Here is a 17,282-nt window from a genome sequence, read left to right on the forward strand (position 1 = left end):
AAGTTTTTGGCTAGAAACTTGAATAAATTCAGTTGTGTGAAGGAGATGTTTTTACAGTAATACAAATAGATATTAGAGAGGCAATTATGTCCTGTTAAACTTCTTCTAGCTATAATCATGTGTTTCCTATTTAAATCGCTCTTGTCCAAATAATTGTACAAAAGGAACAGTACTACCAATAAGACCATCTTATGTCTTCATAAGGGCTGATGTGGTTTTCTTTGCTGCTCATACTGTGACACTGCATCCTCTGTTATAAGATACATCATTTATTTATTACAAGGTGGGTGCCAGCTGTCCTGTGGCGAGTCCCAAAGACCACCTACTCCTCAGTGTGGGGGCAGAGGTGTAGAGGGTTTGCCCAGATCCTGCTGCCCTGCTGCCCTACCTCATCAAGGATAACCCCTTGATGCCAGGCGTCTACAACCACAGAATCAAGATTAATGCTAACACAGCACGTCAGACTATCTAAAAATACTGACTGGTTGAACCGGTTTCTTATACAGTCACACCCAGGGTTTGTCTGCTTCAACCTACCTGTTTAAGCGTTAACCTTTAACAAAAGAATATATGACTAACAGCTGTTCCTTCCCTCTGTTATGGTGTCAGTCGTCAGGCATGTTTGGATTGAAGTCCCTCCTTTTATTGTTCTTCACATTTTTACCGAAACTGTCCCTCCTGCTCTTGCCCTCATTTATATTGACTTCTCTCTCCTGCGAGGAAGTCTTTTTGGAGGGGTGCTTGTTATAGTGTCACAGTGTAATAATACAGGCAGAAAGACATCTTTCCAGGTAAAAACATAACTTTCTTGAAATGTATGGTTTGTTTGTGATGAATTTAGGATAATAATTTACAGGACATTTCTTTTGTTTCTGAGGCTAAGATTGATGTTTTCTTGTTCTAACTTAATTGTTGCATGATGTCTAACATAAAAGAAATGTAGTTTTATATTTTTAGTTTTGAAAAATCTCCTTTTTTCCCCACAGGACAGTCCAACTGACTCAACATCCACCCATCTGAGAAGAATTGTTAAACTTCGATCCTTCTCACCATGTCCAACCAACCCATCGAAAATCCCCATGAAGGGGCCTATATGTCCCTGATGAAAGGCTTTAGGGAGCTGGAACTCCGTGGCCCCAGTGTTCCCAGTGACCTGGTGCTGACTGGAGACCACGCTTTTCCTTTAGTAATGAACAGCAAAGGCCAGGTGCTGATGGCAGCCTCTCTGTACGGCCGTGGGAGGATTGTGGTCCTGGGTCATGAGGGCTACCTGACCGCCTTTCCTGCTCTGGTAGAGAATGCTCTGACCTGGCTGAGAGGAGATGGATCTGACAATGTGTCTGTGGGGGTCCACAAACACATCAAGGGAGTCGCTGATAACCTCAGCAAATCCAGCTTCCAAGTCACAGTTGTTGGGGCCTTCAGTGACAACCGGGAGGTTGGTGTGTACGTGACGGACGCCTACAGTGTCGGTGCAGACGTGAAGGACCTGGTGGCTTTTCTGAAAGCTGGAGGAGGAGTGCTGATAGCAGGGCAGGCGTGGAGCTGGGCTGAAACGCACACTAAGGAGAACACACTGCTTCAGTTTGAAGGGAATAAGGTTTCTGGTGTGGCAGGGATCTACTTCTCTGACCATCGTGGTGAGGCAGAGCGCCTGCCTGTCTACCCACAGATCCCCTCCTCCTGGATGGCCATAGTGTAAGTGTATAATGTACTTCTCATTTGTTGTAACTTTTAATCTGAAAACCTCTCCACATATTTGGCCCTCCAGTTTACAATCATAATATCAAAATTGAAAATTAGTATACCAATAATAAATATAATGCATCACATATGGTTGTTCCTGATTTTATTTATTTGACTTTCATAGACACAAAATCATGTTCTGATTATGAATGAAAAAAGATGAAAATTAAAACACTTAATTAATAGACTCACCCACAAAGTTGGCATCTATCTTTCTCTTTCCTCTTTCAAATACAGGCTCGGAAAGGATTTTGAGGATGACTTGCAGTTCTTACTCCAGGGGGTTTCAGACTTTGACCTCCAAGGTGGAACTATAGCTTCTGAGGTTCTGGTCCACGGCCCGCTAGCCTTTCCCATCGGGACCACGGACAGTGGACAAGCATTCCTGGCAGGAAGCTACTATGGACAGGGACGAGTCATTGTGATCACACATGAAGGGCTTCTGGGACGAGAGGTAGAGTTTACATCAGACTCATTTAATGTAGAATGTTTGCCTTCATAAGTTAAATAAGAAAAATATGTTAATGTAGGCAATAATACATGGTAGACAGTATGACAGTAACTACGATTACCCTGTTTATTTAGTTAAATATTAACCTGCTGTTGGATGTTTCTAGTGTGCTGCATAATGAGATGTGTGCTGATCTGCCTTTCTTGTAATAACTTCCTTTATCGCAGACACTCGCTCCATTTTGGATAAATGCTCTTCATTGGCTGGATGAAGGTCGGCAGGGGGTCGTTGGTGTCGCGCCAAATATCTCCCCCAATGTTCTCAGCAAGTCAGGGTTGAAGTGTGAGAAGACAAACTTCAGAGAAGACCTGAGCGTATTTGTGTGTAAAGCGTATAGCGCTGATCATATGGAGGAAATCCAAAACTTTGTGGCAGAGGGAGGAGGCCTGCTGATCGGTGGACACGCCTGGTACTGGGGACAGTCAAACCCTGGGCGAAGCGAATTAACAGATTTCCCAGGTATGAGAGTACACCACCAAGATACAGGGAAGTTTGCTGTCTGGGTGCCTGCAGTGGTGGCAAGCACGATGACTATGGGTTGTGTTATGAAGTAGTTTACTATGGGGATAATTGTGCACATTTTCAGACAATTTCACCATGAAGGCAATTCATAGTATTGCATCTGGTTGTACGCATAAAAAGTACCACTAATAGTAGTTTCTCACCTCTGTAATGCTGGATTGTTGGTTTGGGAAAGTTACAGAACTTGTCGGCACAATGGTGCCATTCAGAGGCAACCAGCTGAATGACCACTGGAGTTCGTCATTGCAAAAGAAAGATGCCAAATGGTTTAATGGAAGAAGAGTACAATTACAGAGAGGCCGAAGTGCTGAGCAGCAGGAAGGTTGAAGCACTGGGTTATCGAAAAGAAACTGTTGAGTGCTTTGGGATTTGGGTGGCCCAGATAATATAAATCTTAAAGCTAAAAGCCCACAGCAGCAGACGAACCACAAGAAGCCAGTGTAACCTGCTGCTTCAAATGACTGCCAGAGTTTGTGGGGATTGTCTCACCGATACCTTAAACAACACACCCCCAAGGTGATGCTAGAGCACTGGGCGACTGTAAAGAAGAGTGGTCTGCAAAATACCCAGGGGCCTAGTGATTAATGGAAGATGGCAAGCTAATGTCCCACAAACTGGCATTCACTAGGAGTAGGACAAGCTCTTTGGCTGATTAGCAAAAGGCATGGCTGTCTCAGTGACAAACAAACAGGGTAATTAATCATATGAATTACAGCTGTTGATGAAGTCTGGCAGGCGCTAAGGACATCATGAGTCTAAAATGACTAGACTCATAAATACCAGAGACAGATGAAGTGTTTTGATGTCCACAAAGAGAACATATTTTTAATTGATAGGCCACTTTGCTTTTTATATACAGCCCTGTATACACTTAAATCTAAACATTCTGTTTACCCACCCACTCCCACCCTGAACTCATCAAATCGTGTTTGCTGCAATTTCTTTCAGGGAACAAGATCCTGAACACAATGGGCTTGAGCTTGTTGAGGAAAACCGTCAGTTCAGGTTTACACAAGGCCCCCGTGCCAAGCAAGGCCATCAAAGACTCCTACCACTTCCGCCACCTCCTGCACCGCTTCGCCAGTCATGTATCTCACGGTGCGGAGCTTAGCAAGCACGAGGAGGAGAAGCTCAAAAGGCTGGGCGCAGACTGCGTCACCTACTTGCAAATGAAGGCTCATGACTGCTCCTCCTATAAACAGGTGGTGGCCACCCTCACTGACATTGTGATGAAGTCCGACATGCCTCAGGTAAGTTGGCAAAAATGAAATATAAGCTTTCTAAATTCATTCCAGTTGAGCAGTGCAAAGCTGACATCCATCCAGATCTATTACAACAACACCTTTGGTAATTTTCTTTCAAGGTGTGTGACAGCTGTCCTGTGAAGAGTCCCAAAGACCACCTGCTCCTTAGTGTGGGGTCAGAGGTGTATAAGGTTTGCCCAGATCCTGATGCCCTGCTGCCCTACCTCATCAAGGACAACCCCTTGATGCCAGTCGTCTACAACCACAGAATCAAGATTAATGTCAACACAGCAGGTGAGACCTCGTTGTTGTGGACAAATATGCGAACTGTTACAACAAGTTACGACTTAAATGCAGAATGAGCACACTTGCGATACTTAGGTAGTATCCCCATGACTCCTGTAACCTAACTGTGAGTGTTGACAACACACTGCACCACAAGTCCTGTTGAATATATGTGTGTGTGTGTGTGTGTGTGTGTGTGTGTGTGTGTGTGTGTGTGTGTGTGTGTGTGTGTGTGTGTGTGTGTGTGTGTGTGTTTGTGCATGTCAGGAGGATGGGAGTGGATCAGTACAGGAGTCTACCTCTCACCTGGTATGAAGACCTTCGTTGCCATGCCAGCAGAAATTGTCAACAAAAATTGGACGGTACTGTACACATATTAAGTTTGTTGGTGGTGTTAATGTTGTGCCCCCAATGGAGGTCCAGCCCACTCCTTGCATGCCTCTGTCTCTGTCCAGTGTGCAAAATACCCAGTGGAAATCTTGGGAACACATGCACAGTGACTCTGCCTTAGTGACAATTGCAAGTGACAAATAATTGTCTTCTGATTTTAGAGAACCCCTTTCATTTTGCTATTGAGACTTGCAGGGAGTGTGACGTGTCAGTCAAGGGGCCTCATGGGGTCCGAGCCCCCCCCCCCCGTATTTTGCATAATGCCCCTGTCTCCAGCAACATTTCCCCAGTCCAACATACATTAATGCCCTCCTCCACTGATGGTCCAGCTCATCCCCTGCAGAGGCAGCAGGCCCCTCCCCCAACATCTAACAAAACCTAACCCCCATGGCTGCTGCAAAATTAAGTGAAGGAAACCACTTTTTTTATTTAAATGCTGCAGTCATTACCATTTTCATCTTTCCAGCATTGCATCCATTTATTTATATTACAAACTACAGTTAACAATCAGTAACACACATTCTTCCTCAGATCCAGATAGGCTGTCAAACAGACCGCCTGAAGGCCGGAGGAGACTTGAAGAGAGCGCCGTGTGTTCACGAGCGATTCCTTATAACCTCAGAGATGATGCAGGTGTGGAACCTGTGGGGGGGACTAATCTACCTGGTGGTTCCACCCAAAACAAAGGTGGAGGGGGTAGAGGCCATAGTGCAGATGGCTGTACCTGTGCCCTACTATAAATCCGGTGAGTCTCTGCTGGGTTACACACTGGTATTGGTCTGCTGATGTGTATATCCTCATGGGGTAAATGGCAGATGTGTAGGTTTATTGTTTATTATTAAGGAGCACTCTAATAACGATATGGGTTTCAAATGGTTTATTGCATGATGGAATGAGAGGGTTAGATTTAAGAAGTGGAAAGGGGTTGAGGGAGGAAGGGATGGGGTCTGTTTACCCGTCTCTGGGACGAACAGGGGGTCTTGCGGAGAAGTTCGGCTGGCTGATCTTATGTAGTCGTGAATGAATTAATATGGACTTAGGTATGAGTCTAGTTGGAAGAGGTATATGGGCTGAGGTGGACCGGATTGGTTGGTCTTTGAGGTGATAGACGGTGGTGTCGGGAGGATGGATGGAAATGTCAATGGTAGCATGTCGTGGCGGAGTCTGATGCCAATTGTCTGAATATCTGGAATGAGAATTGGGAAAGTGAATCAGCGATGGAGCTTTTGTGACCTGGGATGTGGGAGGCTCGGATGATGAACTGGTGCTATGCTGAAACCAAGGTTAGTCTCCGCATGAAGAGCATTATATCTAGACAAAGTGACCGTCCTTTTTTAATGATGTCTACGACAGCGCTGTTGTCTGAGTAGATAGCGAAGATCTTTTTGGACTATTCATGCCCCCAAAGAATGGCTGCTATAACTATTGGATACATTTCGGAGATCGTGGAAGAAGGAGTGAAGGATGAGAATTCGGGCGGCCATTTGGCTGAGAACAACTTGTCGCCACAGAGGCCTCCCAAGCCAATGGAGAGTGCTGCATCTGTGAAAAGCTGGATGTCTTCCGGCTTGGTGATGTGGTTGCAAGAGAGGAACTGGTGCCACAGTTTTAGTTGCACTTTAGTTTTATTAGTTGCATGCTTTGTCGAGTGTGACGTGGTCGTGGAGATTTGTAACGGAGGAAATTAGACTTTTTGGTAGGTAGGGATGCTTGAAGTGAGTCAAGGGTGATGCCAAGAACTTCCAGGGATGTACGTTTTCTATGCGGAAAGAGGAACACCAAGTTCCTGGAACGTGTGGAGGCTGTGTGCTGTGGCTGAGGAAGGTGGCGTGACGGAGAGGAAGTCATCTAAGAGGTGGATGATGTACGGGAGTTGATGGACATTTGTCTTGATCCAGCAGAGTGCTTCGGATAGGCAGTCAAAAATGTGTGGGTCAGGCGCACTGCAAAGTAATATGCCCCCTTCCAAAGGAAGCAGCAAAGGTGCCAGTAGTCGGGGTGGATGGCAAGTACTTTGAATGCGCTGGTGGCCCTTTGACCTGCGAGGCGGATGAGGGATGTGGCGTGATCAATTGTGGTAAACTGCATGGAGTAGTCCGGGCTGGGGATTAGGCTATTGATGCTTGGGACGGTAGAGCCTAGGGGGGATTTGAGGTATATGATAGTTTCTTTTTTCCTGAATATTTCCTAGTAGCTATGCCGATAGTACTGATTCTGAATATTGGGGAAGGTGGGCTAGTGAGTGGGCTGATCATCTATGAGTCTTTAACTTCCTGAGCCAGGAGCTTGTTAACTGTGTTGGACTCGGAGATGGCTGATTGCCAGTTTTTACATGTAAAGGAAGATTCTGGCTTAACTGGCAAACCTGGGTGGAAGCCATGTGTGAGACCCTGTGTGAGGAAGCTAGTGAACTGGTGGTCTGGGTGGTTCTTTAAGGCGAAAGCTAGGGCATGGACGTTAATTGGTGTATTGAGATAATTACACTGGCTGTGCTTGGTTGGGTTATTGAGACAGGTTTGTTAAAATGATTACAGACCATCCTCCCGCCCTCGTAGAGGACTGGTCCACCTCCCCTGTGTCCACTGTCCCCTGTGGGTGATGGATGATGGATGGTGGGGGGACTGTAGGAGGCAGGCTGTGGTAAATGGTGGGGCTTTGCTTACGAGAAGGTGAGGTGAACGGCAGAGGTGCTGTGAGGGTGCATGTGGTGGCCAGATGGGAAGGTGCGCCACAGAGCTCGCAATTAAGGGAAGAGTGAGCTGCGAAAATATAGCAGAAACAGGAGAGAACCCGGGGTTTTGGCCAGTGACTCCATCAAGGATTCTTGCTGTCTGAGCAGCTGAGGTAGCCAGTATCATGTTGGAAGGAGCAAAGTTGGCCGAGTTAGTTGGGGCAGGAAAGGCAGGAGCGAGGGAAGAGGAAAGGATGGTGGGATAAAGGGATACATGTGCGTGGGATGCTAGTGAAGACTGGGTAAAAGAGACTGCAGGGTGAGATGTCCCTGGGGAAGAGAGAGTTTGGAGGGGGTGCAATACGACCTGGCCCTCTGGAAGGGCTGATGTGGATGGCTGGGCTTCTCTGGCTGTGGTATGCGTTGTGACATCATCGGCTGATGCGGCTGTTGCGGCGCTGGGAATCCGACAGTGATCTGGAGGCTCATCAAGCAAGAGTGGTGTGCTGAGAGTCTGTGAACAGTTTGTACAGTTTTGCTTTTCTGTCAGCCTGATGGAAGGGGATATTGCGCTGGGTGAGTGCATTCTTCAGTGAGGAGACTGTCCACTTGGAAATGTGGGATGTATAGGGACTGTCGGAGCTTCGATATGGCAGAGAAGGGTCGCGGTGGTTTCGTCCATCTTTCGAGCGTCGGGATCGGGATCTCCCCCTGGGGCTGTTGGAAGGCGAGGGACCGACGACTTCCGAGTTGTCCGAGGATAGATGTTGGGAGCCGCGAGGAACGTGCATGGCTGAAAGCAGCCGAGGTTGCTGGCGGCAAAGGATGGTAGCTAATCCTCTTAGAAAGGGTCATTGTCGGAAGGAGTGAGAAAGAGCTCCTGGTCCATGTTGCAAGGTAAGCGGTTGAGTTTTTTGCTCGGGAATCGCACGTCATGTGAAAACTGAGTCAAAGAGGAAGTGAAGAGTTTCGTTGTGTTTAAATACTTTGTGCGGTGGAAATTAGTTGTGTTCGGGGCGTGGTCTTTGTTCCAGAACTAAGTTTATAAAACTCAATTTTATGCTGGGACAATTCAAGTGAATTAACTTCAGTTTACTAGTTGCCCATTAAAATGAATGAAAGCATACCTCAAACCAAAAACTTACAAAATAATTGTGTGTAATAATTAATTCCTCTGTTTTCAAATATATCCATCCCTTTCTTCTTTTCAGGCGTGACAACGGCTGCTGAATGGGCGTTGCTGCGCACATCTCCCTCACCTTGGGCAGAGTTAGAGTTTGAAAACATCATCCTCACTGTGCCATCAAACGTCATTTGGAGCCTGGATCGCCCTGATGAGTTGGCGGCCCTTTGGGATGCGATGATGAGGGCCATCGCTGACCTGGCTGCCATACCACACAAATTTCCTCGCAAAGAACGCTTTGTAGCGGATGTGCAGATATCCCATGGTTAGTTGTATTTGGCTATGACACTGTTTGCCTTATTTTGTTTTTGCTTTGTCCCGGAAAGATGAAGCCTGTCTCAACTCACGCTGGGTGAGAGGTAGGTTACTCCATGGACAGATCCCCAGTCTTATCATAGAACTAAGAGAAAATAGACAGACAACCATTCATATTCACACGTAAGGGAACCTGCGTGTCCATGTTAACTCCTTGTAAATAGGCTCAGTGCTAACTGTTGAACTGATGAGGGACACTAGATGACATTGGGTGCATACTGCATCATGGCAATGTGTTTGGTTCAAAAATTGCAACTCTTTTTGTTTAAAATTACTAATTGAATGAGGAGTTTTGTAACAACACATGCTAATATAAAGCTTGTGTCTTGTGCTTTGCTCTGATTGCATGCACTACAATATACTGTATATGACTATTCTATTCATTTGTACAGCCCAATGTGACAAACAAAAAATTTGCCTAAGAGAGCTCTACAATGTGTACTACAAAGAAAAACTCCCCCCAAAAAACTTTAACGGGAGAACGGACAGAGGAGGAAACCTCAGGGAGAGCAACAGAGGAGCGATCCCCCTCCCAGGATGGACAAAAGTGCAAATAGCAATTTGTTCTGAATGAACATGATAAAATTACAACATAGTCAATAGAATTTCATAAATGAATCATATCGTGAGAATAGTAATACACAGTACTACAATATTTACGTAGTACTGTGTATTACCATAGATATGGATCACTAAAGATCCATTGCTATGACGCAGTTTTTTTTTCTCTGTCCAGGTTTGATGCATGCCGGTTATCCCATCATGGCACACAAGACCGCAGCAGGTAAGCTGGTCAGCGTTGACCATATTAGGGGTCAAGGCCTGTGGGGACCCATCCATGAACTGGGGCACAACCAACAAAGAGGCTGCTCGGAGTTCCCACCACACACCACAGAGTGCACATGCAACCTGTGGTCAGTGTATGTGCATGAAGAGGTGCTGGGGATCAACAGGGCAAAGGTGGAGTAAATTTATTTTATTTGTTTGATAAAACAACTAGGAACAATAGCTAGAAGAGCCTGGTCTTAATATGTATTGTTACAAGTTTTTATACCAATAAATGTCACAAAAGACGACTCCTTTGTTGAGTAAAGTATTTGGCTTTTAATTTGGATTACATTGTTTAACAATCATATCATTTCATCTTGTTCAACGCAGGCTCATCCAAATATGGCTTTAGCAAATCGAAAATGTCGAGCAGAGTCGTATGTGAAGGGGGGCAGAAAACTCAGCAGCTGGACAATGTGGGTGGCCCTGGAGACATACATGCAGGTGAGAGAGAAATACCGTTTATTCTACTCTGTAAAGAATATATGTCACACAGGAGTCAGTCAACACAATTGCACCCCTTCAAAGCCACAAGCTGCAATTCTGGGTTCAAACCTTTTATTTGTCAAATCTTAATTTAATTTCTAAGAAGGTACTCTAGAGCTTCTCTGCCTTAACATACAAAGCATATCAATTTTGGTGTTGGTACAGTAAAAAAACCTTTATGGTCAAAGAAGCTTTTTATAGAGCAAATTGATTCGGGATCTGCACATCAAATCCAGTTATGGGGCAGAATTTCACGCCTCTAGCTTGTTTCAGCTTTTGGGTTCCAATCCTAATAAGACGGACAGTCTCTAGTCCAAATCGTCCCAGTGAGACTCTAATGTGCATTTAACACCAAACAAAAATGTTGGATGAAAAGATGAAGGGACAACAATGCTGTTTTTCCAGGTTTTCCTTTACATCTGTCTCCTTCCATGCAGCTCCAGGACAAGTTTGGCTGGGATGCCTTTAAGAAGGTGTTTGCTGCCTACCACACGATGTCCACCTTTCCAAAGGACAACAAGGGAAAGATGAACCTGTATGCTGTGACTTTCTCCCAGACTGTGGGGATGAATCTGTCTGCATTCTTTAAAGCCTGGGCCTGGCCCATAGAAACAGCCACTGAGGAGAAGCTCTCCAATCTGCCTCCCTGGAGTGACCACCCCATGATCGAGCCCACTGGCGGCTGTGCATCCCAGTGATTTAATGCAAAAAAATGAAGGTATCAAAAACACATTACTACTTTGCAGTTAAATATTTTACATTTAGTCCAACATGAAAAAAACAGTAAATAATACTTTGATAAACATGTCAGGACATCTTATTTTTGTCAGCCTCACAAGCAATTCAGTATAATATAATAATATATATATATCATATAATAATATTCACTATGCTATAAAACATATACACGTTTTATAAATATATATATTTATCAGACAGGTGCTTCATGTCCCTCACACCTGTAACTGTCCCCGTTGTTTTAAAAAGCTCAATAAGTTATTAGCCTGACTGCATCCAGCTAGCCAAACCTGTCTGGTGTACAGCTACTAGAGAAGCTTCGCATGTACGGCTTCCCTTTCCCGCTAGTCTGCTGTCTGATTGTGAGGTCGGGCTGATCTGGGATCAGCTCTTTCACTGCAGTTTCTCCTTCAAAGTTCTGCTCTCAAACGGGTCTTGGAGGAGCAGTGCTCACGCTGGCGCTCGCCTGTAGAGACTCGTCCTGACAAGAACGCGCAATTTGACGCTGATTGGCTAAATTTTATGTCACACATTTATATCTTTAATCAGCAATTGGCTAAACTGCTTCATAGACCCTCCTCTTTTTGGCAGATTCTCCAGCGCCCCAGCTCTGCTGAGACGTGCACACAGGCGGGGAGGACGTGCACACAGGCGGGGAGGACGTGCGGACAGGCGGAGGACATGCAGGAAAAGCATATATTTTGCGCAGATATTATATTTTACACATATTACTGGGTGATTCCATATTTTAAAAACACAATTAGTGACAATTTGTATAGTTTATTATTATTATTATTTTATTTTTAATTTGTTGTGGCTCACGGTGCCCTAGCGCCCTCTATTGACCAGCCGCCACTGGTCCAGTACGACTGATCATCTGCTGATTAAAAGTGCAGATCGATGGGTTCAATAAGGACCAAATTCTTGACATTGAGTATTTTGTGGGTATTTTGATTCATTGCCTTTTCGTTCTTATTTTGTTGTTGTATTTAACCATATATATTGCAATATTTCAAAAAAGAAACTGGTATATAAGTTTTCACTCTATCAATGAATATGATCCTCTTAGAGGGGGGAATGCAGTAAGAAACTGTTCAGTTCTCTAGGAAGACAAAAAACCCGGAGGCCATTAATCAGACACTATTTTTATCAGGATGATAGGATTTGACATGAAGATTAGTTTGTACCTGTGCACTTGTTTTATTTGGTAATGCAGAATTAATCCCAGGGCAGTTAGTGCCACATTGCACAAGCTGTTTGCATGCAGCTACATGTTAGTAAAATAGTTAATATAACAGCATCAGTACAACACATCCCGAGGTAAGGAAAGTATCTTCCAGCTAGGAGCTGAATCTTTGGGACTTTCTTTCACGGTCATATTAACTCTTGAAGGTGACTTTTTACAGATGTGTGTATGTTTCATGTGTGGACCAGAAGGTAATTGATTCAGGCTGTGTTTATGAGATGAATAAAAGGTTCACTATGTTTGTGTTAATGTTAATTTGCCTTCATTGTCACTGGAAAATTACTAAATATAAAGCAAGGAATCTGTCTCTGTGTGTGTCCTTCCCATATCTCGAGAAGCCCATCTGATCCCCGCACTTGGTGGATGACCCCATGGAGGTCATCCACCAAGCTTTGTCGAATTTGTTGCAATGTGGACACGTGTCAAGTTATATATGAGCTTTGAGTAAACGAGCACAAGCTCGTAGACGGCACTTCTGCTGCCGGATGCTGGACGCAGCCTGCTAACGCTACATGAATGCTGGATAACGTTACAAGCAAACTCTTCTTCACCTCCCTTGTGTCAAGGAGCGGATATCCTACAGGAACAGCGCTCTTCGCGTTGCAACTGAAATTATGTACGTTTTTGCCATATTAACTTATAACCTCAACTCCACCTCCACTCATTAAATCCATGCTCCACTTTATACCCCCACGGTGTTTAGCAAGCCACTAATACGCCTGTTTGGGAATTATCTCCACTAAGTGCATTTCACCGATGTTTATGACCTGCTTTTCAGGGCCGTTTTAGTTGTTTTCTGGCAACAGGCTGTCTTCATTTATCCCCCTTTCTCTAACTGGGATTTTTGTTATTGGCAGTGGTAGATTAGTACTTAAAATCTTTCTTAACCCGTACATACTGTTCATATTGAATGCCTTCACAGTATGGTTTGACCCGGACCAAGAATTCCCTCATAGTAAGTGTCTATACCAAATTTTAAAATACAGATCTATTTAGAATGTCTAAATAGCCTATGTGTCATAATAAATGTATGATTAATCCTTAATAAATGTTTCAGAGAGCAGGGAGAGTGTTTTTTTAAGTTTTACAACATTAAGTTATACAACACATCTACTATTACACATTATCATGTCCTGTTTTACATAAGACATAAAAACATAAAAGCCACAATGACTTGAATATATTGTAATGAATTTGAAAATGGCATGAACATTCTGGAACTGTTGGAATTTATAATATAACCATGTTTAATCATTGCAACCATTAAACGCTGTCCTCACTGCTATATCATAAGAAATCATGATTATCAATATTAATTCAACATCTATGTTGGGGATTCCACCTCGGGCAAAGAGCCCACTGTATAATCTGACTCCAAAAGACTACACCTTCAGAAGGACCCCGCGCAGATCGTTTGAATTAGAATTACTTTGATAGACGACAGACGGTCTAAAAGTATTAACAATTTATTAAGTCAAGCACCAGAACATATAATGCATAGATCTATGGTTTCACAGAACACCATCAAAGATTAAGTATCCCTGGCATCAGACACAAAGTCAGGGCTCAGAATACGTATCTCTCGTCTCGGTGGTTGTGAGCCCTGTTCTAACATTTCCCTTGTTTCTTTATCCTCCCTAAAGGTCAAATTTGACCCGAAACAGCCTCAGTGTACAAAAATGTGTAGCACCTGTACAAAAGTATAACATTTTAAAATATTTTCTCTTTTGTGTATTTTGGGTACCATAATTCAATACTTTTCATATCTAAAGATCCTAATTAATCTATAGCTGTTTGGAGCGCTTATAGTTGGGGGTGCTGGTTGGACCCAATGTTAAAGCTTTTGTATCTTATCTTCAAATAAATGCTATATTTCTTTATCAGAAGTAAGAATTATGGGTGATTTCGTTTTTTTTAATCAGTCAAGTTAACTTTCAAATGTAAGTTGAAACCAATTTGGAATTTAAATCCTCTTAACTCGAAATGGCAAGTTGTATACACGTGGTTAAGTTATCTTAACTTGAAACTGTGAGCTACAATAACGCAGAAATGCGTGTTTGTTTGACTAGGTAAGGAACGTTTTATTGACCTGATAATGTAAAACAACTCTGTTATGTGATGATGTCGAGGTGGACCCAAATGCACGCCACACAGCAGGTTATATCCAGCAAAGGACTTTATTTAGAGCTGCAGAAGGAAAAACAAACTAAACGCGGCTAAGTGTCTGGTGGAAAAAAGGTCACTCCTTCTCCACCGGAGTCGGGAGGGCAACTCGACCGACGCCGGTAAGGGCAGTCTTCGGAGACAGGAGGGCAACTCAACCGCTCTCTCTCACGGCCAGGACGGCACAACTGTGTGGGGGCCTGGGGTCCGACACAGTGAAGGAACGAGCACAGGTCTACGGCCCTGAGCGGCAGAGGAAACAGCAAACAAAGGTGGATTTACGAAATGCAATGACACGGAGTTCCGACTTACGTGACCAGACTGGTAACTGGACGGACTGACGCCGCGTCGGAGAAACGCCGTGGTATTTAACCACAGCAGGTGGCGATCACCGGAATGAGTTACAGCTGCGGCGAGGGGCGTGGTTGTGGGCGGAACACAAGGGTGAAAACTGGCTGACATAAAAACAAAACATAAGCACATGGCCCTACATAACAATAACAGACAGGGGAAAACAACAGAGGAGCACACAGACGGGAATCCTAACAAACTCTTTGTTTTAACTCGCTGTACCAAGATCAAATAACAAGTGACAACAAGTTAAATCAACTCTGACAACTAGAACATTGCAGTTAAATCAACTTAATGAACTTTAATTTCAAAGTTGAATCAAAGGCAGTCTTCAAGTTGAGTTAACATGCATTTTCAAGGCAGCAGGTGAACTTTAATTTGCAAGTTTAACTGACTTGAAATGTCTTACAGTGTACGCTCAACTGTGAGTCGGTTGTGGTTTCCATGTTCCTGATTTAAACTGCCTTTCTGAGAAACTGTTCCTGTTTCAAATTACCCTTCCGAGAAACAAAACAGTATGTGAACATGTGTTCATGATAAAAACATGCTGACATCTGTGTCTTTGCAGGGCCTGTTTTTACTTCTCTATCATACTACGATGTCACACTATGTTCTATAAAAACTTTCCATGATGCTAATACATATTTTTACCATTACAGGCTCCAACAGTTATGTTGATTTATGTTATGTTTTTTCCTGTGAACCAGAATGCATCTCACTGGTGTTTCTGACTGTGAGAAGCCAAGACTTTTGTGTGTGGTGCAACTATTCATGGCTGTTATATTTGGTCCGGTCTGCACTAGTAGTCTACAAATATACATTCCCTCCACTCTTTAAGTGCCCTGCAGTATATATACTGTATATATATAGTACATATTTTGATATTCATATTGCTTTGATATCAGTTGCACTATTGGCACAAATGTAAACTAAATCCAAGCAATAGGTGAACATTTACATGAGATCAAGTAGTAATGATAATGCTTGTAATAACAAGCTTGTGATCATAAAGTATTTAGTGGACGCAGATGAGGGAGTAATTTCAAGGCAAAAATATTAATTTTATGATCACAAGTAAATAAAACATGAAAAATGATTATAAGCAATTCCCTTTTGTTTTTGTAAAACGACTGAATCTAGAAATAAAACAGACTTGCCAATTAGTAATAAAGTATGTGCAAATGTCCACATATTAACCACTCTACGTGATTTAAGACTGAGATAAGAGTCCAGATATTCATCTGTCTGCAGCCTCCAACACTGTAGCTGCCCAATGGTTGCTCTGACGAAATTCCAGAACACACGATTTTGTCATAGTCATTGAGAAAAAAAAAGACTAGATGTCACCAATCACACATATTTATCAGGTGTATATATACCTTTTCATTGCCATGTTGTTTCTGGGGCAACAGCTCAGGTCCCTGTTTTCTTCATTGCAACAGGAAATACATTTAGAATATTTACGTTGTTGTTTTTGTAAAAGGTCTACAGGACTGTTTGTCTTGAAGGTGGATCTGAAGCCGGGCACTTGTTTTATTTGATAATGCAGAATTAATCCCTGTGCTACTGTCGACAATTTAATGCCACACCACACAAGTTATTTGCATGCAGCAACATGTTATCCCTGTACTGCACACCGTTGTCCTGAGGAAACAGACAACGTTCTTTATCACTCCCCGCCCACATATCTGATTTTCATTCCTACAAATTACAATGTGTTATAGCATGTTTGTTAACATTCCAATGAGGAATATAGGTAGACAAGTGAGGTGTTCTGAGTGGAAGATAAGATACAATTCATTCTTTTGCATGTTTGACTAGAGATACATTTACAATAAAAATTTACATTTTTCCTCACTTTCCTTTTTAACAATGAAACAGAACAAATCAGGAAATCAACATACAGTTATGGTCAAATTAAACTACAAAGATATTCTGTGATGAGGTCAGGATGACACGACAGCAAGTCAGATATGAAATCTTTGATAAGATAACACTTTGGATGGTGCTGCCTGCATACAGTATGTTCAGGGTTAAGTTACATCTAAAAGAACAACATGATAAATTACCATAACAGTCATCACTTTCTTATTGAGTGTTGCTGCTTTCATAATGAAACTATCAAGAATAAAAACATGTATATTTGTGTAAACTTTTATAGAAGCTGCACGGTGGTGTAGTGGCTAGCACTGTCACCTCACAGCAAGAGGGGACCGGGTTCGATCCCCGACCCCTGGCGGTCCTTCTGTGTGGAGTTTGCATGTTCTCCCTGTAGCAGAATATGCGCAGTATAATGACTTAAGCTGTGCTTGCTGAACAATGCAAATGTTCTGAGTAAATACACCTAATTTATTCAAACTTGTTTTATTTGGTAAAGCAGAATGAATCCCTGTGCTACTGTCGATAATTCATGCCACAAGTTATTTGCATGCAGCAACATTTTATCCCTGTACTGCACACCGTTGTCCTCAGGAAGCAGATAACCTTCATCACTCTCACCCACATACATAGTTGTTTTTCGTTCCTCAGATGAGAATGTGCTATAGCACGTCTGTAATCATTACAATGAGGTGCAGGAGTAGGTTTGATTAATCAAGTTGGGG

At 43.2% G+C, this 17,282-nt stretch overlaps 1 protein-coding gene across 1 annotated transcript; it reads left to right on the forward strand.

The window, feature by feature from the left end:
• Nucleotides 1-693: 693 nt before the first annotated feature.
• Nucleotides 694-12,470, forward strand: LOC306701067 (TRPM8 channel-associated factor homolog). Its single transcript, XM_079166301.1, has 13 exons — nt 694-791; nt 987-1,698; nt 1,984-2,200; nt 2,425-2,716; nt 3,728-4,029; nt 4,143-4,317; nt 4,576-4,670; nt 5,230-5,443; nt 8,581-8,817; nt 9,604-9,827; nt 10,026-10,139; nt 10,619-10,899; nt 11,511-12,470. The coding sequence occupies exons 2-12, from the start codon at nt 1,052-1,054 to the stop codon at nt 10,877-10,879; spliced, it is 2,778 nt and encodes a 925-aa protein (XP_079022427.1). The 5' UTR covers nt 694-791; nt 987-1,051; the 3' UTR covers nt 10,880-10,899; nt 11,511-12,470.
• Nucleotides 12,471-17,282: the final 4,812 nt, after the last annotated feature.

This window comes from Pholis gunnellus, assembly GCF_910591455.1.
Source record: "Pholis gunnellus genome assembly, chromosome: 9".
NCBI lineage: Eukaryota > Metazoa > Chordata > Actinopteri > Perciformes > Pholidae > Pholis > Pholis gunnellus.